This window comes from Eriocheir sinensis, chromosome 15, assembly GCF_024679095.1.
Source record: "Eriocheir sinensis breed Jianghai 21 chromosome 15, ASM2467909v1, whole genome shotgun sequence".
NCBI lineage: Eukaryota > Metazoa > Arthropoda > Malacostraca > Decapoda > Varunidae > Eriocheir > Eriocheir sinensis.
Genome location: NC_066523.1, coordinates 1,255,895 through 1,281,609, shown reverse-complemented (window position 1 = coordinate 1,281,609; position 25,715 = coordinate 1,255,895). Strand labels below are relative to the sequence as shown.

Genomic DNA, 25,715 nt, shown 5'->3' with positions numbered 1-25,715 from the left:
TGAGTGCCCACAAAGCTTGGGGCTGGTGGTGGCAAACTCTAACTATGTACTGCCATGGTTCACTCAAGGTAAAGAGAAATGACCTGCAGACAGTATATTATTTGCTTCAGTTTTATGAACTCATGATGAAAAAAGAATATCCCATACTTGTTAGTTGATTCCAAACACCTACATGCAAATATTTAATATGAACTAGCAAGTTCTGTAACATGCACTGACAGTATTTATAATTTATTTTTTATTGGCTCCTTATTTTACTAGTTCAATTTAGAATTAACTCATAAAATCGTGCATTTTTTTCATTTTTTTTATTAGTTACCAACATCAGCAGTACAACCAAAATTAACAAAGGCAGCAGCAGCAGTACTTGCAGCAGCAGCAGTAGTAGCCCAACCACTATCTCATAATTGCCATACAGTAGTAGCAGCAAAAACAACAACAACAACAACAACAGGAGTAGCAGTAAAACTAACTAATACAAGTTTCTTTATCATTATATCATTGTTTCCCAAAAATAATAATGGTGAACTATAAAGTTTTCTCCCTATCTCCTATCTCCCTATCTTTTGCAATTGGAATTGATAATGCAACATCCTTCAAAGTTTGCTTTGCACCAAAAAGTATGTTGGTAAGTTGCTATCAAGAATTCAGCCAATTGCTTCTGATGTGACCCTCATATGGCTAAGCAGAGGCCAGAGGTTAGGAAAGTCAACAGATGTTCTCCTCAGGTTAATCTGGACTCTGACGTGAGGAAGGAAGTCAATGCTCACAGAACAGCCATGTTGGAGGTGATATCGTAACCCCCTTTTTACAAACACACCATTTGACATTGTGTACAATGGGCTTCACACTGTACTGTGGCCTATGTGACGTGCCAAGGTTGTGCAGTTTTCTTGCTTCTGTATTTTTTGGAACAGATGACTCATTATTATGCATGTTTATATGTTTGTATTGCAAGTGAAGGGTAGATATACGAACCTAGATAATTGTAGTTTGAGAAAGAGATGATCATTTTATATGCTATATACAGTGAAATAGTTAAAGTAAGATATAGGTTAAATATAGTATAATAATTTACAGATTTCTTTTGAGCTGTTGACATAAAGAGAATATGTACAAAACCATATTCTGTAGTTGCCTAAAAGAAAAAAAGAAAAAAAATGCCCCAAAATCGGTTAAGATACATCATACTATCTGAATAATTTCATTCTGCTATGATATAGTTTATTGCATCTCCTCATAGAATAAATTAGGTTTTCTTGAACCAAAGGTTTCATTCTGTGTTGGCAAATTATTTGGAAATTTTGTTGATTCAATTTTATTTATTCATCAATAGTAAAATTTTCATCTTATTCATTCTGAGACATCATAGGATTAGACAATTCATTTTCAAAGTCAGGTGTTCACTGATTTCTCATTTCTGTTAGGTGTCCATTATCATACTCCACTGGATATTATTCTTGGGTACTTTAAATATGCTGTGTATACCAGGCAAGGAGCTAAGGGTAAAAGTGCTTGCAAGAAACATGTGGTTTTCCCCACAATGACCTTTATTTTATTTGACTCTAAGGAGTGACACTCTCCCACCCCACTTATGTGGAACAGGGTAATTCACCTGCAGTTACTCTAGTGTCCTTGCAATGTTTCCAAAATGGTGTTGTGCATGGTTTGTTCTGGCAGTGATTCTGTTGGGTTTTCTGGGTGGCTGGGAAGGCTGGCTCTTGTGATATTTGAGGAGTGTGGGGGAGCCACTCCATTCACTAACCCCTTCCCCAAGTGTTCGGGACTTCACCCTAGTGTGGCATGGATTTTCCTTAGAAGACCCAGGCTGGATGCTTGGCCTGGCAATGTTATTGTACAAAGATGGAGTTAGTTAAACATTTTACAAGCTCCAATGAAAATAAAATAGGGAACGAAAAGAAAAAAAGAAAAAAAGAATAAAGTTAAGCATACAATTGTGTAAGTATGTGTGTTTGTTTTGTTTGCTGTTGTGTGTTTGTGTGTGTGAGAGTGTGTATGCATAAAGGTGTGTGTGTGTGTGTGTGTGTGTGTGTGTGTGTGTGTGTGTGTGTGTATCAAACATACATAGCGTAATTCTTAGAGTGATACATATTGAAGACTTATGTACATGAACAGCTGGTTCTTGCTGGGACCAGTTGCAGAGCTTATCTATCTTACAAACATTAGTTTTGGGGTTATGCCAAATTGTACATTTATAATTTTTGCAATATTATGCTTTTTAATACACCATATTGTTTTTAATTGATTCATTTAATATTGCAAGACACCCTCCTAGATACTAAAAATTGTTAAATTATCAGCCAAGCTTTCATTTTGTATCAATTGCATAAGTTGTAGCCTTTTCTTACTAACAGACAATGGGAGGGAGTGATTGCACTGTTATATGATGATAATACTTTTATTAGCAAGTAAGAATTCCAGAAAGCTGTTCATTTCACTGGTCATGCAAGGATATTGAAAATAAACCTTTGCACCTTTGAGCTTGATCAGATATATGGCTTGCCATTAGACACTCCAACTTATGAAAATTAATGCAGGGTGTGTAAAACTGTGCAGGCTATTACCAACATAAAACTCCAGCAAAAGCATCTTGATAAAAAAATAATATGGTGTATGTAAATATAATTATCATAGCATGGTTAATAAGACAAACCTTAATTAATCTTATCTATAAATACTGTTTGCTATTATCACCTTATCTGCATGATACCAAATGCTTCCATGACAGCAGGATTAACTAATTGTATGGAACAATTTAGTATATGATTTACATAAATAAGCTGAATGTTTCTTAAATACAAAGCTGTGAACTTAATTATAGCTTTCATTGTCTTCAAGAACTAATAATGAGCCCTTTAGAGTTGTCTCTCAAAATTGGCAATTTTGAATGTCATTAATTTGATGGAAGATAATGCTCTCTGAATTCCTGACACTCGCTCTATACAATGAAACAGATGAATGTGTTTGAATTGAATTAGTTTTACAGCTGCCTTATTATCCATTACAAGTGCTTCTTGTCTGATGATTTATTAATCGGAGTTTGAAAGTAAATTGTTCAAAACTTTCTCTTAAAAAATCAGTATCATATAGCAATATTTTACTCCCAAATCTCTTAAGATGGAGATGAGGTGGCTTTTTAGTCACTTACTAAAGAATGACCAAGGAAGTGTAAGAAGCAGGCTGTGGGACAAGTGAATAATCTATTACTCACGGCTTGGAGGGAGAGCCAGCTTATTTCCCTGATCATGAATCATGGCAGCCAGATTGTATCAGTTCTCCAGTACCCGTGATAAAGTAAACTTGTAAATACAAGGGCTGGAACTTGCAGTCAGTGGCAGCTCTCAGAAATAGTTATCCAAAGTGAGTGTCTCAAAAGTTAATTTTTCAGTGTTTCAACAGTTACGTACTTGACATTGTCATTTTCAATGAAGAGCCAGTCATGAGAGACAACTTTAAAAGAGGAAGTAAAAAAGATAAACAATATATATATATATATATATATATATATATATATATATATATATATATATATATATATATATATATATATATATATATATATATATATATATATATATATATATATATGTATAAATAATAACATCATTGATAATAAATGAAATATACACCAGTAATTCAATAAATATTAAAATTTTCTTAAATAATAACTAATATAATATCAGTCTAAACATTTTATTTATAATTATTACTTGAAATACTGCAGTGCTGGGTTTAATTTGATGCTTTTTACCATTGTTTCTGTTGTCTCCATTGTTGTGCAAACACTTACCTGATAAATGTTTGGCAGGAGGGCAAGAAGCTGTTAGCAAATTTGCAAAAATTAGGTGGAGAGGCTGTGCAGCTTTGTGACATGGTGCCCCTCGGCCTCATCCTTCTGAACTGTCATCAAATCAATCAACAACTCCAGCAGCAGGTGAGCCACAATTAACATTCTATCTAGTGAAGGATGCTCAGAAACCACAAGAGGGTCGGTAGGTGGCTGTTTGAATGAAAGGCCTTAAAGCATAGAAAGCTTTATATTTAACCACATGCAATTACTTTTTCCTGCTATTATCTTGTTCCATATTATTTTTGTTGCTTATTAATATTGTTTGTATTTTGTTTCAGGTACAAGAGTTGACAACCTCAATCCTGGACTACTTTGTGTCTCGCAACAAGGAGCACGATAAAGAGTAAGTTATAAAGGCATTTTAAGGTGTTATTTATGTACAGTGAATAAAGAAGGTACACAATTAAGAGAAGGTGGTTCATAAGAGGTCAATTAAGATAATATAGAAAAAAAAGTGTAAATGTATATCGAAAAAATAAGTTTACTAGCCAATATCTACACAGACCACAGGCACGCACTGACCACTCAGTCGCTTGTACGTACATATAGATAGACAGATAGATAGATAGGTAGATAGAATGTGCTGAAGATTTTAACAAGCAAGCCATACTGTTTGGTTTATAGTGATGTCTGTGTTCCATTTAAAGGGTGATTGAACATTATTTTTTTCTTTAAATTCTTGCATGATTATAACTTTTATGGATAGGTGGGGGCCATTTCATGTACAACAGTGTGTGAGATCCATGTTGTTTTAACTTAAGTCATTAAAGGCTTAGCAATTCTACAGTCTGTTGATGGAAACATGTAATGATCATTTTAATCTTCTAGTATTTGTCGGTCTTTCGATGATATGTCTACCAAGCTGAGTCAAGTGACAGATGTGACGGCCGAGATTGTGGAGCTGAGTAACTATCTTCACATCTGTTCATCTCAGACCATGACCCAGCTGCTTCAGGAGATCCAAAATGCTACTGATCGTCTTTTGTTCCTCCTACAGGTTTGTTGCTCATTTTGTTTCTTTGAGGAAATATGTGTATGAGGAATGCTTCTGAGTGTGGAAACAGTGCAGTCTAATTTCACATCAGTGTCTGTACTGAATGGGTATATTAGTCCTAGAGATCAGAGATTAGCATGCAAGGCAGATAAAAACATGTAATTTAATTATGTGTCATACAAATTTGTGATTTATAACCACGTTAATGACTTATACAAAGGAAGATAATTTTTTTAGATTTCTGTACACACTCAAAATGTTCTGAAACCTCTGTTAAGTGGGTGGCCTCATCAGTTGGTAATACCATGTCTCTTTACTTCTGGATAGTGACCGTGACTTCGTGTTTTGTGTTACTCAAGTTCATTAAGTTTGTAAGTGGGTTTCTTACAGTTATTTCTTTTCTCAGGTTAATCTTGATTTCACATTAATCATTCTGTAGTCTCTACCAATTGTTATTTTATGGAAGACATACATTTTCATTACGTCCCATTTGTGTGGATGCAGTTGATATCTTTTGTTACCCCAGAGATAACAAATTACACACATAATTATACAATGCTGGTTAGCAGCAGGCCCTGATCCCCCATGAATACATGACAGGAGTTTACTTGTACTCACTGTGACAGGTGTCTTGCTGATATTACTCAACAATATTTGATATTATATGTTTAGTATAAAATCATCAAATAACACATTTTATGTAATTATTCTAGTTTGGTAAAGTACCAGAAGATCAAGTGCAGCTCATCAATCGGATGTATGCTTGGCCACACAAAATCCAAGAAGATTTCAGACTGGCTGAAGCTCGACTTTCTCACAAGCGTGACTTAAAGGAGACGGCTCTCAAGGCTCGTGTTGCCAATTTTGAAAAAACGTAAGTGTACATATTTAAATAATATTGCAATATATATCATTATTAACTAGTTTATATATAATAGATATAGCCTATGTTTTGAAAACATTTATGAGATATAAATATTACCTAATTTTGACTTCATGTTTGCAACACCTACAAAGTATATGTTTTATCTGAATCAGGCTTCAGGTTCATCATAGGGAGCTGGAGGACATGCGGAGCCGTGATAACTTCATAATGAAAGAAATTCGGGTGGACACAATGAAGAGAAATGTGGAGACTCTGGACCGCCTTACCGTGCAGTTGCAAGAGGCCATGAATGAATTGCAGGTTAGAATGCACTTTATTTACTTTACTTAATGTTATATGGAAATGAAACACATATTACAAATACCAATTTGTGCTTACTGTGACTGGCAATATCAAACTAATGAAACTGATAAAGCTGAAATGCTGATAAGTATGTATATATTTGTTTTAAACTAGTCTTTTGTTCCTGACAGTGGTTGTTGGCTCACAATGAATCACTTGATTTTTTTGTGCCAGATCCACCTTTCTTCCACTAATATAATACAATATTGCAGGGAATCAATGAAGAACAGTCATTACTTAGTTGGGAGATGACTAAATTTCCATTGCTGCAGTCTATGATTTCCCTCAAGGAGCCATATGATCAACTCTGGCACACCACATATGACTTTCACCAGAAGTATGAACAGTGGTACAATGGTAAGTGCCATCATGCACTTTATTTAACATTTTCCTAATTAATTTCTAATAGATATAATGTCCTAACTATATTAACCATGCAAAAAGGATGTATACAAAAATATTTGAAATATTTTTTTTATAGTATGTTTACAATAATATCTAGGGGGCCTTGGACTTTTAACAATGATCACATCAAGTGTAGAGGTGGAGGTGTTGCTCAGTATGTCAAAAGCTCTTTGCAACCACTGTTGTTTGCTCACACTATGATTTGTATTGATTAAAAGATGTGTAAATGGCCAAAAGTAATTAAAGAAGGTATTAGGCACATTTAAACACAAAGTTAGGACAAGGCTCAGGAAATAAAATGACAAGAACTAGCTCACAGATGTGATGATGGAAAACTTAAGTGAATATGTAGGTGAAGAGGAAGTACACTTGAGAATATCAGAGGAAGATATGATGGATTTATGGATGTGAATGGCAGGGGAAGCAATGGATCTTCAGTAACTTCTTTGTGTCGGCCAACTGGCATCTTGTTGACTAATCCTCCTGTTTGTGTCTGTTGGCAAATATTTAGGTGCATGTTATTCTCTCTGTTAAAGTAACTGGGCTGCATTCTGGTAGACTTCTTTAAACTGTTTTTTCCTCCCCAGGTCCATTTGTAGGACTTGATGCAGAATCTATCAGTGAAGAGGTTGAAGACATGTGGAGAACCATGTCCAAGCTCACCAAGACATTCATGGATCAGGTAGAGTATTATATTGACTATAAGGAAGCTAATATATTAGTTGGATTAGTTAGATGGGAGACATTCAGTTAACAAATTCAGAAAAGCAGTCAGCATGAAAATAGTAGTAAAAGACAGAAATAGGTGCAAGTTTGAAGTGGAGTTCAAGAGGTAGAAAAGAGTCAGTAAGAAGAGGGAAGTTGATGAGGCAAAAAGCCTTTGAGTCTACTCCGTCCAAAAGAGCTGTGTGTGTAGAGCTCCCCCACACGAGATGCATACTCCATACGAGGGCAGACAAAGTCCTCGTATATGGTTAGCAACAGGGAGGTTGAAAAGAATTGCTGAGACAATACAAAACGCCTAACCTCGAGGGAGCTGATTTAGCAAGAGAATCATTATAATTTAGTTCATGAACACTGAATACCTTAACTCACAGGTACATGATAGGTTATGTTTGCCATCAGCTGGTCTAGAAGCTACATTTTGCAGGTTGGATCAAGACGTGTTGCTGAATATGTCAAAGAGAGGATAGAGAAATTCCGCCTTCATGTGCCTGTCCTGCAGTGCATCTGTAGCCCAGGCCTCCGGGAGAGACACTGGACACAGGTAAAAAACAGATGGATCATTTTTGTGCAGTGCCATTTTCATTCCTACATATCTGTATTTAGATTGTTAAAATACAATATTTTCACAAAACATCCAATTGATCACAATCATACAATTGTGTCCCGCAGCTTGGAGAGCACTTGGGCACTGAGCTCAATTTGACGCCTGAAACATCCTTAGCAGACATGATAGAAGCTGGCTTGCCCAAAGTGCAAAGGAAACTGGAGGAGATCAGCCATGCTGCCTCAAAGGAATTCAATTTGGAGAAAGCCCTGGAGAAGATGAAAGCAGAATGGGCTAGTGTGATGTTTGAATTTAAGCCATGGAGGTAAGTGGTTATGTATATTGGTGATTAATTTACTGTCACGTGTCTTATTGGATAAAATATAAATTTGATCTTGTTTCCTTTGAAAAGTCTGTTACAGGAAATTTTTTATTACAGAAAGAAGCAACTGAGATGTAAAATGTAAAATAAAAAAATAATAAACTATTAGAGTAGGATGGGGGTGGAGGTGGAGGTGGGGGAGGGGAGATGAGTGGAGATGGGAGGGGAGAGAGGCTGGGGATGTGGGAGGATCAAGAGGGAGGAGTCAGATAGCATTGTAGTGGCAAGGGAAAAGCGTGTATTATAACATTTTAGATTTTCAGCATTTTCACATAGTCATTTATTGAGTAGATATTACATGGTATATATTAATACACATTTATCTGATGTTTTGCAGAGAGACAGGAGTCAGTATATTGGCGGCAGTAGATGACATCCAGGTGCTTCTGGATGAACACACCCAGAAGGTGCAGACCATGAGGGGCTCACCCTATGTGAAGCCCTTCGAGACTGAGATACGCAGCTGGGAAGACAAACTGCTATCCATGCAAGACATCCTTGATGCCTGGATTAAGGTTACTTACCTCTTACCTTATGCATATATATATATATATATATATATATATATATATATATATATATATATATATATATATATATATATATATATATATATATATATATATATATATATATATTAGGCCAGAGACCAAAATGAAACAAAAATCTGTATGAATATAATTTTTTTCCAAATCGTTTCATTAATTGACCAGTGCCAAGTGACGTGGCTGTACCTGGAGCCGATCTTTTCATCGGAAGACATCATGAAACAGATGCCAGTTGAAGGCCGCAAATTTACTAGTGTGGATCAGACTTGGAGGGACTTAATGACCACAGCCGTAAAAGATCCCCATGCCCTGGTGGCCACCCAACAACCTAATATGCTTCCCAGGTGAGCATCAGAATGTTCTAAATGCTTAAATCAACTCACATGTCAGTGATAATATTTAGTTAATGCACAAGATATGTCAAAGTACATGTAGGTAGCGGTCAGAAATTACAGAAACATACATGTAGCTTTGAATTTTATTATTAAAACTACAAAAGTTGAATGTTTCTCAATCCCTGTTGTATCTTCGAAGGCTTCATGAGTCCAACCGTTTGTTAGAAGAGATACAAAAGGGTCTAAATGACTACCTAGAAAAAAAACGTCTCTTCTTCCCAAGGTAAGGGAGTGATGGCTGTTCCTTTAAGATCTTTAAAGTATTTTAGTGGTTTTATTAATTTTGCTGTGTGATCAATGTTTATATCATTCCCATTTTATGAAAGAATTTTTTCTGTTCCTCCTTAGTTTTATTTATGATGATACACAAATATATACTAATATTAATAGGCACCCTTCCATCCATCTCCAGGTTTTTCTTTCTCTCAAATGATGAGCTTCTAGAAATTCTCTCAGAAACAAAAGACCCTCAGCGAGTACAGCCACACCTGAAGAAGTGTTTTGAGGGCATCAATCGCCTTCATTTTTCACCTCAGCAGGAGATTGAAGGCATGATCTCGAGTGAAGGAGAGTTGGTGCAGTTCAGCAACAGGGTTATTCCTGCAAAAGCCAGGGTGAATCTACCATACTGTTGTTTTATGGCAATGTTCAATATATTATGGGGATGCTTTTGTGTCACTTAATGGGTAGCATTTTAAATTCAAATTTTGCAAATAGATTTAGGAAGCCATTTTTGTTCTTATAATTTCCTCCTTTTGATTTGTATGATGAATTACAGAACATGCTGTAACTTCTTCTGGTGCAAAGAGATTCACCAACAGCTTCTGAAATAGAAAAATAAAAACATGTGGGTCATACAATGATTAGTACTGAAGCTAACGGATGAAAAGTCTGATTTAGGGCTAGAGGTGTTTCAGTACTCTCTCTCTCTTCAATTAGCCAATAAGGTACTACATTGTGGGGATGCATTGCCTCACCCACCCTATGACGTCAACTCCTGGGGCCGCTCGATCCACTGTGTATAGATTTAGGAGTAAAACAGTGACTGTCTAGCACAGCAAAGATACTAGATCATCCTGAAAGGACACTGGAGATAAAGGTACAGAGAGCAATAGACTATGTAGTAAGGTAGTTTAGGAAGCAATAAGTTGTGCTAGGATCTTTGTGTAAGTCATCATGATGTGCTAACAGTCTGAACTTGTTATCCAGCAAGTACTCTCTCCTAATGAGCTTAGAGCTCAGGTGATGTCTTTTTTGCACGTGGCTTGAACCTTATAACTACACACACCTGGTTGGTGGGATACAATCCAGTACTCATTCTTTGCTGAGGGGACGGGGGGTACAGATATGGAGACTGCCCCTCTTTTCACAGTCTGCCTAGGAATCAAACCCAGGACATCTCCGCTGTGACACAACCATGATAATCACTGCCCCACAGAGCTTTGTGTGCATTTTTCTTTCATTCACCCCATAGCACCAGTGGTCTTTCTTGATGGTGTCTGTTGGTCAGCTTGAATTACTTGAAGATGTATATTTCTAAAGTATAGGCTATTAGTTTAATGAATATTGCTTTACAGGGTCTAGTGGAGCGATGGTTAGTGGAGGTGGAAGAAATGATGGTGCAGAGTGTACAAGATGTGGCAGTTCGAGCTGTGGAAAACCACCCCTTGACTCCACATTCACAGTGGATTGGCCAGTGGCCCTCACAGGTGGTGCTGACAGTATCACAAATCATTTGGACCAGTCAAGTTATGGCTGCTATCCCTGAGGATGGTCTCAAGGTGTGCTATTTCAGTTAGCAGTATTTGATTCTATGTAAGGTACCTGATGAAAGCTATCTGAAAACTAATGGGTTATAATCCATGATTCTTATAATGACTACACCTTGATTATAGGACTTGCTTGTTTTGAAGTTGACTACTGCTTGAGTTTTCACATGGATCAGGGAGGTAAAAGGAACAAATTGTATTAATTGTTTAGAAGCAGAAGTGATCAGCAGCAACCTCCACTCCGACTGAGGCATTTTGCCTCATCATCTCAGCTCCTCTTATTGACAGTCTTCTACATCTTTAAGGTCATTGCAGTTTTGTCTCCCCTTCTATCTTTTATTGATATTTTCATGCCAACTGTTCTTCTGAACTTTTTTACTGCATACTTCCACCACTCCTGCAGCTCCACTGCACATGACTTTCTACTCCAGCTCATCCATATCCTGTCCAAATCCCTTATGCAAGAGTTAACCAGCATCTTCCTTCTTTCATCCTTTTTGCTGGAAAACTGTGGGATAGGCTCAATTAGTGTTGGAAGGGGCCATGTTAGCTCACTTAATCATTTTGTCAAAGACGATAACCATCAACATTGATTTGGCCCAGCAGCAGTACTTGGAGAAGTGTGAGGCCAAGATCCAGGAGGTGGTGCAGCTGGTGCGAGGACGCATAGAATACGGACTTCGCCTAACCCTGGGAGCCCTAATAGTCATATATGTTCATGGTGAGTAGCTTTCCTGTGAAGGCTGTGTTAACCTTTATAGGATTTCACAGCCATACTTGTTTTCTGGAATGTTACTTTGCATATTCAGTCATACTTTTACTCTGTTAGTGTAACTTTGCATACATTTATTCCCTCTGACTTCTTCCCTTAGTTCTGTCCACCTGTTGATTTTATAATAAACAAGTTAATTTCACAACACTGATTTAGTGTTCTGGTTTTCTCAGGACGAGATGTGGTGCAAGAACTTCTCAAAAAAGGGGTTTCATCTACCTCAGATTTTACCTGGGAGGCACAGATGAGATACTATTGGATCAATGAACTAGTTGTGGTGAACATGATCTTCATGCAGCTCCAGTACGGCTATGAGTATCTAGGCAACACATCCAGGCTGGTCATCACTCCTCTCACTGACCGCTGTTTCAGGTATGTCTATACAAAATGTATTACATTGACTTTTTTCAATACCTGTAAGCCATGATCATGTGCACAAAGAAACAAGGGCTCCATGATACACTGATAAAATATTCTGAGGGATAATTGCAGTGGCATGCTCATGGCTAACACCATCCACTATAACTATGAACTTTACAAAAACAGAAAATCTAATGGCAGCAAAAAGTGTGAACATAATATATGCAGCTGCTCATCCACCAAAGGGATTTCACTACTATTGATTTGTTACAAATTAATACTCCTTAAATACCCAAATTAAAAATCTATAAATTTATAAAATATCTCAACAGAACTCTCATGGGAGCCCTGAAGCTACACTTAGGAGGAGCTCTTGAAGGTCCAGCTGGTACTGGGAAGACAGAGTCCTGCAAAGATCTTGCCAAGGCAGTGGCAAAACAATGCATTATATTTAATTGTTCTGATGGCCTGGACTACAAAGCTATGGCCAAGTTTTTCAAGGTAGGACAGACTATATTGATATTACTCTTACTTTTCTTATAGTAATTTTGCAGCCATGATTAAAGCAAAATTTAATGTATCTAATTCTGCTGTGTAAATTTGCCAGATATTCAAACTTTCATTGTTGGGATTTTTCAGCTAAAGTCTACCTACTTTGTTTTCCAACCTGCTTAGGAAGATTTATGATGAGAAGATGTTGATGTTAATGCCATTTAAGTGGACTGAAGTGCCAATCAGGTTTAGATATACAAGTTATTACTCTCTTGTATATGATTATCTGGCTTTAATTATTTTAAATATATATTCAGTATATTATTTCTACTGTCATTTGATTGGGTTATATAAGTGTAATGGTGGGGATGAGCATTTTATGGCAATAATTGGAAGGGGTGTGATGTAGGCATTAAAGAGTGAATGAGATGTATAAGTGGAAGAGCAAGAGAGAACTTAGGTGCAGAGAGGTGTAGACGAGGAGCAAGGCTGTTTGGGCTTTACAAATAACAAGAAATGTGATGTGGATAGAAGAGCAAAAGGGGTATAGCATGGAGGTGGTGAATGTTGCAAGAAGGAGGTGCATCAAAACTGAAAAATGGAAACAAATATGCTGTTTGCACCCTCCATAGAGGAGTTAACTGAGATAGCATGTCAGATCTATAGACAGACAGATATTTAGATAATGGATAGATATTATACTTATAGGTCAGCTGATTTGCTTCTTGTACGTTTCAGGGATTAGCACAAAGTGGTGCGTGGGCTTGCTTTGATGAGTTCAACCGCATCCAGTTGTCTGTGCTCTCTGTTGTGGGCCAGCAGATACAAACCATTCAGGCAGCGGTGGCACGCCGAGCACAGCGTTTCATCTTTGAGGGGGTTGACCTGTTGCTCAACCCCAGCTGTACCATATTTATCACCATGAATCCTGGGTAGGTACACAAAACTGGACTGGAATAAAAATGCTCTAAAAGGTGTCTTATTTAAATTTTTACTTGGAGACATATTATAGAAAACGAAGTAATTTCACAGCATCAGAAAATAATAAGAAATAGGATGATCATTATATTCATCAAAAGCCCTACTTTCATTGCCTTGTCAGTAGCTTTGTAGCATTTTTTATGTAAGTTGTTATGTTGTCATGATCAACCCCATGCCTCAATTCATGATCCACTGATTGTATGGGAGGGTCATGGTAACTTTGTTCACTGATTCAGCATTTCTCTCACCACTCTTACATACAATGGCAGATTTTTCTGGTGCTATGATACATCACAAGTGTACAGACTGAACTAGCATTTTCCTTTAAGCCTTTTTAGAATTTCATATTTTTTTTCCTGTGTAATATATTTGTAAATTTTTTATATTTCTTTTGTTTTTGCTTTTCAGTTTATTATTATACCACTACGTCCTAACCATTCAATATTGCTACCGATCTGTAATTCAACACCATCACCTTTATGTTTCCACAGGTATGCTGGCAGAAGGGAATTACCAGACAGTCTCAAGGTGCTCTTCCGTTCAGTGGCCATGATGGTGCCAGACTACATCATGATTGCAAGGATTGTACTTTTTTCCATGGGGTTCATCGAGGCTGACAGGTTACTCTCTCTTGACCTTTCTTGATATGCTTATCATAAATACAGTCTAGTTTATGAAGACCATATATGATATTTTATGTACTTTTATATACAACAGTTTCATGATGAGAACATGTAGCCTAATTGAGATTCCTATAAAGTTTTCTCATTTTATTTTGTATATTTAGATAGATAGATAGATAGACACTAGTTTATCATCACTGATAGTAATGGAATAACTTGCTTTTAATGGGTCCAGTTTATTATCACCATATTATTTAATTTTTAAAAGATCTTCTTTCTGATGTGCTGATATGATATTTTAAAATTTCCAGTTTAGCACGAAAAATCATCCACACATATCGCCTGTGTTCGGAGCAGCTCTCAACTCAGCACCATTATGACTATGGAATGCGAGCAGTAAAGGCAGTTTTGCAGGCAGCCAGCAACCTCCGCCTTCTCATGCCTGACATGTCTGAAGCTCAAGTTATTCGAAGAGCTATCGCAGACATAAATTTGCCCAAATTTATCGCCCAGGTAGTTTTTTTGCTGTAACAGAGTTCTGTGCATAGTTTTGTATAGCTGTTTCTTTTCTTAAGAATGTTTCCTTTATTATAGAAACAATGCAAGGACCTCAAGGCTAAAAAAAATTGTGTGAGGGAAAATATCAGTGCATTTCCATATGAGAGAGAGAGAGAGAATTTTTTTCTTTATGTTGACATGAAATATCCAACTATAGATCAGTATTTTTTCTCACAGGAAAGTTTATTGATTCATTCGAGATTCAGACAAAAATCTATTATGCATGTAGCATTTCCTTAAATATTTTCTTTTTACAAATGTCATTTAAAATGAATATAGTTGTAAATTAAAGATAATTAGAATATATTTTGTCTTATTTCCAACAGGATATACCACTCTTTGATGGCATTGTACAGGACCTGTTTCCTTCTGAAAAGGACAATGTCATTACTGCAGACCAGACATTGGAAACTGCCATAAAGAACACTCTTGCAGAGAACAACCTTCAGGTGGGGCAATTACTTTAGTGTTTTCCTCTGAAATTTCACAGATGCTCACTCATGCAACAATAAGATTATGTTAAATTTCTATGTTCATAGCTAAATCCCACTTCATTTGCCTTGTACTTTTGTAAGACCATCATAATTAGGATGAAATGGTAAGTTTATTGTTCACGAATGTAATGTTTCAAACTGTCTATCTATATCTCCGATGCCCTGCTCCCTCACGGGAACTCCCTCCCGGGGGTGGTTGTTGGTTGGCCCCAGCCTGATATGGCATAGGCAAGTGTTTTATAGGGGCACCATCTTGCTTTGACTAAATGCATTATACTATTCTCCAATCATATTGCAGTATGTTCCATGGTTCAGGGATAAGATGGTACAGCTGTACAATATGGTTCTAGTTCGGCATGGTGTCATGGTTGTTGGGGAACCCCTAAGTGGCAAAACTAAAGCCTACCAGGTATGCTTCCATTTTATTGTGTTTATTAGTGTAAAAATATTCAAATAAATATTGATAAAAAAGAAAAACAAACAGGGTAAATGATTCAGTTACATATGTGTTTGTATTAATAATTGCAATATGTGCATATATGAAAAACTTCAGGGTAATTTTTGTGGTTTGCTAATCATAATTAATACTTGAGGCACGGACATTAACAATACCTGTCTTTGTGTTTGACTGCTTGTTTTATGAGGCAGCTGAAAGGGATGGTGCAGATGGATCTTTTCTTGCCTGGCACACTCATCAGACTCATGACATGATCTTTTAAAGTTTCTACCCTGACTGCAAAAAGCTATAGGGGTCACTGATAACAATCAAGATTTATTTTTATATTTATGCAATTACATAGAGCTTCAGCAGTGCTTAAAAGGAATCTCCAAGAGAGGAAAGAAAAAGAAATATCTGATGCCTAATGAGTATGACTTTGACATAATAAATATGGAAATGAATTTTGAATACAAATAGCTCAAAATTTTCAAGGGTATTATAGTATTTTCAAACAATGAAAAAATAATTATGGGATTGTCAGTTTGATTACACTAAAATTGTAAAATGTGAAAAGAAGTTATTAATAATTTTAATAATCAACACATGTTTATTTTTACAGGGGCTTGCATCGGCCCTCGAAAAGGTTGGACGAGAGAACAAAACAGGTGAAGAGCAGGGCGTGCAGTACAAGATCATAAACCCAAAAGCAATTACCTTGGGTCAACTGTATGGTGCCTATGACCCCTTCTCTCATGAATGGTCAGATGGTGAGTTTATACAGTGTACCACTTTATGTGCCTCCGCGGTGCTGTAATTAGCATCCTTAACTACAAATCTGCAGGCCTTGGTTTGAATCCTGGCCTGGATGGTCAGTGTGCAGTCTGCCCAGTTACAGTTATTCAACCTTCCTTTCGGGATGGTCGATAAATGGGTACCCAGGGAAACCTGGGGAAGGAAAACTCTGATAACCCATATGTTACACTGGCCCTGTGTTTTGGGGCTAATGGGTTTTCTCCCACCATAGGCTCAAATGGATGGAAATGAGCACTGCCACTACAAACAGCTATGGCATGTGCTCTCAACTTACTCTTACTTTATTCAGATGATTTCCTGCTTGCTACTGAGATCCAAAATGTTGATGATCATGACAGTGACCAATATGATAAAGAAACATGATTCATTTCAACCCAATATCAATTATATTGTGCATCTAAAAAATGGAGGTACTTTATATCATGTCCCTTTTTAACCCATCCAATGTGATTGGCACAGATTTTGCCTTCACTGGTAGCCTGGTAACACATAGTCCCAGGTCTTTCTCAGCCTCTGTGGTGGATAGTGGAGTGTTTCCCATGTGGTACTGGTATGCTGGATATCCCTGCCCTAGGTGCATGACTTTACATTTTTCTTCATTGAATTGTAGCAGCCACTCTTTGTTCCATTCCTGTAGCTTGGTGATGTCTTCTTGTAGGAAATCTGTAGTCAAGGGGTTAACAAGAAAAGACTGCTGACCAGTAATTGTAATATAAGTTTGTGAGGGACATGGTCATCAGATTCTTTATTGACAGATCAAAACATTTCATCAAAAATAGTTTTTCCATAAAATCTGAGTGACCTCTAAACAAAAATTTAGCAAAACATGCATATAGTAAGTAAGCTCATAGCAAACAACACTAAAACCAAAATTAGAGATAGAAATGGAAGCAACATTGCATCATACTGCAAGATGCTGTGAAAATAGTCAATTAAAGGAGAGGAGCTCATGAAGTGAACAACCCCATCAAGAAGCACTGTTTGAATAGAGTTACCGGACACATGTATACGTAATTTGTACTCCACAACAAACAATATTAGACCTTTGTTTACAGTTGGCATCTGTATCAGAGAGAGGACAGTAAAGTTGCTATTGAAACCTCTCCCTTTTCGTTTTCATAGTTGTTTTGTTTCTATTAGGAGATTCCTCTTACAAATACCTGTAACCCCTTAACTGCAGATTTCCTACAAAAAGACATCACCAACTACAGGAATGGAACAAAAAGTGGCTGCTACAATTCAATGAAGAAAAATGTAAAGTCATGCACCTTGGGAGGGGATATCCAGCATACCAATATCACATGGGAAACACTCCACTATCCACCACAGAGGCTGAAAAAGACCTGGGACTATATGTTACCAGGGTACAAGTGAAGGCAAAATCCATGCCAATCACAGCAGATGGGTTGAAAAATTATCATAGTGGTAAATAAAAGCAAAAATTTAACCAGGAGTGTTGGCCAAGACTTTCCGGGAGATGGCAGTTTCTGGAGGTGACGAGAGGAGATGGTTGGTGCTTGATGGGCCCATTGATGCTGTCTGGGTGGAGAACCTCAACACAGTACTTGACGATAATAAGAAGCTGTGTTTGATGTCCGGGGAAATTATTCAGGTAAGAGGAAGGTTAAATCACAAGACTGTTGAGCATTTGTCTAATATAACTGGGTTTAGAAGGCACCAATCATATGGTATAGTTTGTTGTGCATTTTGTACTTAACCATACCACTTCATGAACTGTTGCAAGGAACATCATGGCTTATTTTTTTACATAAATGTAGAAGAAACTATTAGTGTTCACATTTATCATACATTTTAATTTTAGTCAAATCTGTAGAGAGAAATATTTCCTCCTGCCCTGATATAGTTGCTGAATATTTGATGCATTGCTGGCTTTCATGAAGGATAGTCTGATCATGATGGTTCTTGGACATATTTTTTTGTATATTCTAGATGCCAGGAAAAATGAGTGTGATCTTTGAGACTTGTGACCTGGAAGAAGCGTCACCAGCCACTGTATCACGATGTGGCATGATCTATATGGAGAGTAAAGAGCTTGGATGGAGGCCACTTAAGGTAAAATGGTATTGTATAAATATTGTCACCATGATGCAAAAAGAATATTTATAAAGTTAATCTTGATCTAATTGGGACATATACGGCAACAAGTTTTCACGGTGGAAAGCGACTTGATGGAAAAAAGAAAGTATTGAGGAAAGGGGTATTGATGTCTGAATTGGTCTGAGTGATGTCTTATTGTTTACATTAAATAGAAGTTTTATGTTTATTTCATATTCCAGTGGACCCAACTATATGCCTAGTATTTATTCTTTTCAGGACTCCTATCTGGAAAGCCTTCCTGGAGCTGTTAAGCCAGAGGTGAAGCAGATGCTGGACCAAGTGATAGAGTGGCTCCTTCCTCCTCTCTTTGACTTTGTGATGAGCAAGTGCAGATTCATGATCCAGACATCCGAACTTCATCTTTTCCAGGTGAAAACATCGCTGAAAGATTATGAAATGGGCAAGAAATTCATTAACTTTTTTCTCACTGTATCTTCTTATATTTATATGTATATTTCTGCTATCTACTTTCCTATTGCTTTGACTCTGTCCTCTTTGGAAACTCCTGCTGGGATAATGCATGTTGCTGATTATTTTCCAGTTCTCAGTGTTTAAACTTTTCATTTACAGCATCGATACATCAGTTCCCTCTCTTTGAAATACTTCTGAATTCTTCAGGTCCACCTTACTGATTGTCTCTGCTATCTCTTGTCCTATTTGATTCATAAACTCTTCTCACAGTATCAAAATTCAAGAATTTCATAACATTTCCTGACTGCCTCAATTAACTTTTATTTATCTACTGCATTGCTTCCCATTATATACCTCCTGATCTCACATCCATATTGCATATCTTCCTCCCTCTGCATCACTTATTACACTATCTTTTTTACAAATTGTTCTCCTCAAGAAGCCTAGCTTTAATGCACATATCCTTGCTGTTTGGACCTACTTCATGTTGATGTTTTAAGAGGCACAAGCCAAGGTTGCCAGAACTACATTATTTGGTGATATTTTGTTAAACACTATTGTAACATTTGTACAGCTCATTATAATCTTGATTATCCTTCCTTCCATTTTCCTTTGTCTCTTTATTATTCTTTCATACTTGGATTGAAATGTTCACGCCTTGTCCTTAATTCTAATCATATAAATACTGATTGTTTGTTTGGCATCATAGTAAATAGTTTTCTTTTCTTTACTTAAGTCTTTTATTAGATTACTGGATGCACATCTTGATGAGGTGAGGGAAGCTGATAAGCCTCTAGGACCAAAGATTTCAGAAGACAAGTTAACCTCCCTCCTGCAGCACCTTGTCACCTTTGTTCTGCCGTGGTCACTTGGATCTCTTATTACAAGTGAGTACTTATACATGACTTTTTTTCTTTTTTTTATGCTCACAGAAAAAACAAGATATGATTAAATTTAGCCCATGAGATTAATGGTAGAAGTTGGCAGTAGGTAAAACTATGGCTATTTGTGAGGATGCAGAGTTCAGGTTGCTGCAATAAAGTAAAACTGAATTGACAGCATTTTTTAAATCCTTAAAAGGTCCATCCTTTAAATTCCAGTATAGTACACAGGCATGTTAAAGGAAGGCACCAGGAAAAGCCAAACAGTCCAATCAAACAGATAGTTTAACTGTATATATGTATCGAAAAATCCTTATGTATATATCATTTAATGGCAGGTCGCAGTCGTTGTTTGTTTGACCAGTTCTTCAGGAAGATACTTCAGGACAAGGTGGAAGATGCCCCAAAACCAGAATGTTTCAAACTTTCAAAAAGGTAACTATTGACATTTAATTTGACGTACATTCAGTATTGTATATGGACTTAACACTATTAAAACAATATCAATTGCTCCCACCTCAGTATGACTTCTACCAATCTTTAACATCTTATACATATCGCATTTCATCAATTGCATGGGTGTGAAAAAAGGTGGAATAAAGTCTTATTACACTATCACAAGAAGTCTCAGAAAAAAGGATGGATACACTGAGGGAAAAAGCATTCATAAGAAATAAACTTTGTAACGATCACAGACATGGGTAGACATTTCAAGTAAAAATTTCTTGTTGGAATTTGAAATAGCTGATTACCAGAGGTTTCTTAAAGATGGAATTGGAGGAGGGGGTTGCACTTTTTGATAATTAAAGCACACTTAAAGGTTTTATTGATTTTGAGCAGATATCAGTCAGTTAGGGTGGACATCCATAAAGGGAGAAACAAGCAAACTTTTGGTGTTCTGTGTAAGCCATGTAAACTTAGCATAAAGAACAAAAGTATATTACTACAAGAAAGTGGTAGGGCATGCAGGAGTAGAATGTCTGCATAATTTAAGCATATGTGTGTGTGTGTGTGTGTGTGTGTGTGTGTGTGTGTGATTTTTCACTTAACATTCATATCTTAAATTTACGTAGGAAATCTCATTAGTTAATTTTAGTGCTAAAATCTGAGGTAAAAAAAATATGAATATTTTTCTATATTTTTTCCAGCATGCTGCCTCCTGAAAGTGGTCTGATGTATGACTTCATGTATGAGAAGGAGAGGCAACGGTGGGTCTCATGGCATGACTCTATCAACCAAAACGATTTTGTCATTCCTACAGATGCGAAGGTTTGGACTCCTGTATATTTGTAGTTGCCTGAACAAAAAATGTAATTAATTATTTTTACAGTCAAGATACTTTTCTAATGGAATCTGACCCTCCCCTTCACCTATTGTAGCTGTCCTCCTTTTTGTGGGAGCTGGGCTATAAAAGGACTTTTCTGTTTTCTTTTTCTTTGTTTGCTCCCGAGCTGCCTCCTCTACTCTCAAAATAGAAAAATATAAAGAAGAATTGAGTCATATGAGGATATACATTTCTACTGCATTTTGATCACAGTTTCTCAGTAACACTGCTCTGATATTCATTGTCAAGAACATACCCTGACTAAAAGATTTCTTATTGTATGTATGTTTCTCCATTTTTTTTTTTTTTCAAGCACATTGTGGCTCAGTTAAGAATGCCAATACCTATTTACTTTAATATGACTACTCTATGAATTAAATTTTCTCAGGTATCCCAGTTGTTGATCCCTACAGCAGAGACTGCACGCCAGGACTATTTCTTAAGGAACTGCCTCTACCATGACGTGCCCATGCTGTTGCTTGGACCCTCTGGCACTGGCAAGACTGCTGTCACAAATTCTACCCTTAATGACCTTCCCAGAGACAAATTCATCATAAATGCATTCCATTTCTCAGCCAGAACTACTGCTGGCCAGGCTCAAGACATCATTATGTCCAAAGTAGATAGGTGAGATAAGCTTTATTTGGTTAAAAAAAATTTTGTAAGGTAGATAAGAAATAGCATGTTTAAAACTGTTGAAGTGTTGTCGTTAACCATATGTAACCCAACTATTTGTTTACTAATGTTTCAGTGTATTTTATATGAACTGGTAGACTTCGTCAATAGAAATAAGTTTTAGGAAGACAACTGAGCACTGTTTACTCTTTCAGGCGAAGAAAGGGAGTGTACGGCCCAGCAATGGGAAGGAAATATGTGGTATTTATTGATGATGTCAACCTACCCAAAAAAGAAGCTTATGGTGCCCAGCCACCAATTGAATTTCTCAGACAGTGGTTGGATCATCACCATTTCTATGACAAGAAGGATTCTTCCAAGATTGAGCTTGTAGACTCAGTAAGTAATGACTTATTTAATTATTTTAAACAATCATAGCATTTTATTTATACACACAAATAAAACACACACATAAAATAAGTGACAAATCAGAAGACTGAAAAACTGCTGTCAGTCTGAGCCATCAGTGGACAGACAGGACACAAAGTTATCAGCAGAGAACAAATGAAAATGCTGTTAATGAGACCATCCTAGTTACATAACTCGCAGAAGTTATCGTTTAGATATTTTTTACAAAAACAATTATGTGAAAAAAAATGTGTTTGTTTTATTGTTTATTTTTTCTGACACTGGAATGCTCTAGAGTAGTTTTCTTTATTCCAGCTTTTCATAGGTGCTATGATGCCACCGAGTGCTGACCGGAGTAACATATGTGGAAGATTCACGCGTCACCTTAATGTTATCTATTTAGATACTTTTGATGATGAAACACTGGACAAAATATTTGGATCAATTATGTCGTGGCACTTTAGCAGTCAAGAGGATGCAGCCATCCAGCAACTTAGCAAGGTATGCATGATTTTGGCATTAAGAGTTAATAATAAATGATATATCACATGTAATAATTTCTTTAGTACAGAGTTTGAGAGTTGTCAAAAATTTCATGGACTCTAAATTACTGAATAATGTGTTGAAGTAAGAAAAGAAGAATGTTCAGAGACCACAATCTTTTGCTAAGGCTGAGCAATCTACCCAAAACACATTTTACCATCAAATTTTGTGGAAATTGTGTTTGTGTAATCCTGTTAAAACAAGGAATGTGGGTGTGGGTGTGGGTGTAGAAAGTGAATCAAAAGCCTCCTATTTGTATCAAACTAATATTTGATTAATATGAAAATCATTCACTGATTGTAAGAAAAAAGTTAAAATGACTCAAAAGTATTTAACCGAAAAAATATATTCTTCTTTGTCTGTTGTTAATATTACTATTACTAAGAGAGTACACTTTGATTTCTATTGCTAGTATTGATATTATTGTTACTTTCAAGAAAGTGTGATATTCCATTACTATTACTGATGCTCATTACTATATTCCATGTCTGATTCTTTGTTATAATGTTATCCTGGTCTCCTTACATCCTCATTTGCTTATGACTTGTTTAGTATTAAATTTCCTACAGTACATTTTTACTGACAATTTAATGTGGTTTAATTTTATCTTTTATTAGACTGTTGTAGAGGCCACCCGCGAGGTGTACAGACGGACTGTCTCCAGCTTCCTCCCCACACCAGCCAAACGCCACTATGTTTTCAATTTGAGAGACTTCTCACGAGTAATGTGTGGAATTCTTTTGGTACCCAATGAATGTCTCACTTCTGTTGAAAAACTCATCAGACTCTGGCTTCATGAAACTATTCGTGTTTTCCATGATCGTCTCTGTGATGGCCATGACAGGTAACACCACTCTACAATAAACTAAATGACCATAAGAGCAGAATAAAAGGAGAATTAATCTGTATGTGTGTGTGTGTGTGTGTGTACATATTAATATATATATTCATATATGCAAATAGTTTGTTACTTGTAAAAAGTGAATGCAAAAGTATAAAAGCTATTTAGGTCTTAATTACAGATCCTTATTCCAGACAGAAGTACTTCATGCTGGTGCAGGAAATTTGCCTGAAAGCATTTCATTGTAATATGAAAGATGTCTTGGTCAACTTAGTTGAGGAAGAAGAGGACCTGCAGCTTCATCACCTGAATAATTTGATCTTTGGCAATTACATGATTCCAGAGGCAGAAAATCCTGTGTATGATGAGGTGAGTAGCAGTTAATTAAAGCCATCATATAATATAACAATTGAAATCCTAATGATACATAAGGAAATTTATACATAGACTATCCCACACACACACACATATGCACATGTGTGTGTGGATATTCATAATTTAGTTGTTTATTTATTTATTTAATTTTTTCAGATACAAGACATGAAGAAACTTCAGCAAGTGATGGAAAAATATCTTCAAGAATACAATCTGGAGAGTAAATCCCAGCTCTCGTTGGTTCTCTTCCACTACCTCATCCAGCATGTGTCTCGCATCAGCAGGGTGCTCCAGCAGCACTCTGGCCACGCCCTGCTGATCGGCCTTGCCGGCTCTGGCCGCCAGAGTGCTGCCAAGCTTGCTGCCTTTATGGCCAAACAAGAATTCTTTCAGGTGTGGTTGTTTGCTTCCAATGTCTTGTTCCCTATAAAGTTGTATTTTTTAATTATATGATTGACATAAAAATAATAAATTATGTAATGTTCAAACAGTGGTTCACACTGATAATATCTCACCTTTTTTTATATTTGAACTGATGATATATTTTTATTATCTCTCTCTCTCTCTCTCTCTCTCTCTCTATATATATATATATATATATATATATATATATATATATATATATATATATATATATATAAACATTAATGATATTAAACTCAAAACCCTGCCAACAGGAATTCCACAACCCCTTTATCTTGATAATTATTTTATTGGCAGATTCAAGTGACTAAGACATATGGAGTTAAAGAATGGCGGGATGACATCAAAAAAGTATTAATGGCAGCTGGAGGAGATGGCCGATCAACGGTGTTCTTGTTAACTGATGCACAGGTTAAAGATGAAAGCTTCATTGAGGATGTAAATACCTTGATTAATTCTGGTGACCTTCCAAACTTATACAGCAGTGAAGAAAAAACTGAAATCTTGGAAAAGATGCAGTCTGTAGCTATTGATGCGGTGAGCAAGAAAGAGTTGTGTGTGCGTTAAAGTGATCAGCTTGATTACTCTATCCTCAGAATGAAAACAAGATAATTGAACAGTGTATTTTTGGCTTTCCCCTTCAGCAAAATGCATGATTACCCTTAAACACTTTTTGTTGTTTGCCAAGGCTGCTCACCTCATTAAGTCCAACAACAGTTTGATATGTAACATTTCATCCATGAGTACTACTCCAGTATCACTCCAGTGTAAATATAAAAATACGTTTCTATACTTGCTTTTCATCTAACATTAGTTATTGTCATTATTTTCAATTCCTTTTCTCTGTTCTGGCAGGGTAAGAAGAATGACATGTCTCCGGGAGCACTTCTTGAATTTTTTACTGAGAGAGTCAAGGCCAACCTGCACCTTGTGATCTCACTCTCCCCACTGGGCCACATGTTCAATAACAGCCTGCGCATGTTCCCTTCTTTGGTCAACTGCTGTACTATTAACTGGTGAGTGATCTTTACCTCAGAATATTGCAAAAACTTATTCGTGAAAAGTAAAAAAGATAGTCTAAATTGTTTCAAGCCTTAATATACATCCCTACTTTTTCATTATTTTACTATTTTATAAACTGCAGTCCAATTTCATACTGCTTATGTGGCAATGAACCTTGGGTCTTCTATATAGAATATGTCTTGTGACCAACAAAGCACCTACCTCCAGATGCAGAGGAACTGGTGAGGGACTGGGTCAACATGGATTTGATTAATTTAATGGCATGAAAATAGAGAAGGAGCTCAATTAGTTCTCATAAAATCTTACCATGGGGGTATTGATAGAATGTTTTGTGTCCAGTCAGCAAAGGGGGGCATACA

At 36.6% G+C, this 25,715-nt stretch overlaps 1 protein-coding gene across 9 annotated transcripts in view; it reads left to right on the top strand.

The window, feature by feature from the left end:
- LOC126998752 (dynein axonemal heavy chain 3-like) overlaps positions 1 to 25,715 on the top strand; it is a 63,725-nt gene that overhangs the window by 14,105 nt on the left and 23,905 nt on the right. For 7 of the 9 annotated variants that reach the window (XR_007752981.1, XM_050860757.1, XM_050860754.1 and 4 more), the window contains 37 exons: positions 3,830 to 3,955; positions 4,150 to 4,214; positions 4,700 to 4,868; positions 5,579 to 5,739; positions 5,904 to 6,051; positions 6,306 to 6,450; positions 7,086 to 7,180; positions 7,649 to 7,765; positions 7,894 to 8,093; positions 8,488 to 8,665; positions 8,864 to 9,042; positions 9,233 to 9,316; positions 9,506 to 9,707; positions 10,671 to 10,874; positions 11,469 to 11,583; positions 11,808 to 12,006; positions 12,327 to 12,495; positions 13,225 to 13,418; positions 13,959 to 14,087; positions 14,402 to 14,603; positions 14,975 to 15,097; positions 15,441 to 15,551; positions 16,201 to 16,348; positions 17,846 to 18,006; positions 18,345 to 18,467; positions 18,729 to 18,881; positions 19,660 to 19,810; positions 20,143 to 20,239; positions 20,953 to 21,073; positions 21,517 to 21,755; positions 21,959 to 22,142; positions 22,467 to 22,652; positions 23,312 to 23,538; positions 23,730 to 23,904; positions 24,067 to 24,303; positions 24,631 to 24,870; positions 25,189 to 25,349. Coding sequence is in view for 8 of the 9 variants with exons in the window: in XM_050860757.1 (XP_050716714.1) it covers positions 3,830 to 3,955; positions 4,150 to 4,214; positions 4,700 to 4,868; positions 5,579 to 5,739; positions 5,904 to 6,051; positions 6,306 to 6,450; positions 7,086 to 7,180; positions 7,649 to 7,765; positions 7,894 to 8,093; positions 8,488 to 8,665; positions 8,864 to 9,042; positions 9,233 to 9,316; positions 9,506 to 9,707; positions 10,671 to 10,874; positions 11,469 to 11,583; positions 11,808 to 12,006; positions 12,327 to 12,495; positions 13,225 to 13,418; positions 13,959 to 14,087; positions 14,402 to 14,603; positions 14,975 to 15,097; positions 15,441 to 15,551; positions 16,201 to 16,348; positions 17,846 to 18,006; positions 18,345 to 18,467; positions 18,729 to 18,881; positions 19,660 to 19,810; positions 20,143 to 20,239; positions 20,953 to 21,073; positions 21,517 to 21,755; positions 21,959 to 22,142; positions 22,467 to 22,652; positions 23,312 to 23,538; positions 23,730 to 23,904; positions 24,067 to 24,303; positions 24,631 to 24,870; positions 25,189 to 25,349 (5,918 nt within the window). In the remaining variant the exon portion in view is untranslated. The remainder of the gene's footprint in view (positions 1 to 3,829; positions 3,956 to 4,149; positions 4,215 to 4,699; positions 4,869 to 5,578; positions 5,740 to 5,903; positions 6,052 to 6,305; positions 6,451 to 7,085; positions 7,181 to 7,648; positions 7,766 to 7,893; positions 8,094 to 8,487; positions 8,666 to 8,863; positions 9,043 to 9,232; positions 9,317 to 9,505; positions 9,708 to 10,670; positions 10,875 to 11,468; positions 11,584 to 11,807; positions 12,007 to 12,326; positions 12,496 to 13,224; positions 13,419 to 13,958; positions 14,088 to 14,401; positions 14,604 to 14,974; positions 15,098 to 15,440; positions 15,552 to 16,200; positions 16,349 to 17,845; positions 18,007 to 18,344; positions 18,468 to 18,728; positions 18,882 to 19,659; positions 19,811 to 20,142; positions 20,240 to 20,952; positions 21,074 to 21,516; positions 21,756 to 21,958; positions 22,143 to 22,466; positions 22,653 to 23,311; positions 23,539 to 23,729; positions 23,905 to 24,066; positions 24,304 to 24,630; positions 24,871 to 25,188; positions 25,350 to 25,715) is intronic. The other 2 variants (XM_050860756.1, XM_050860758.1) reach the window with 2 other exon arrangements.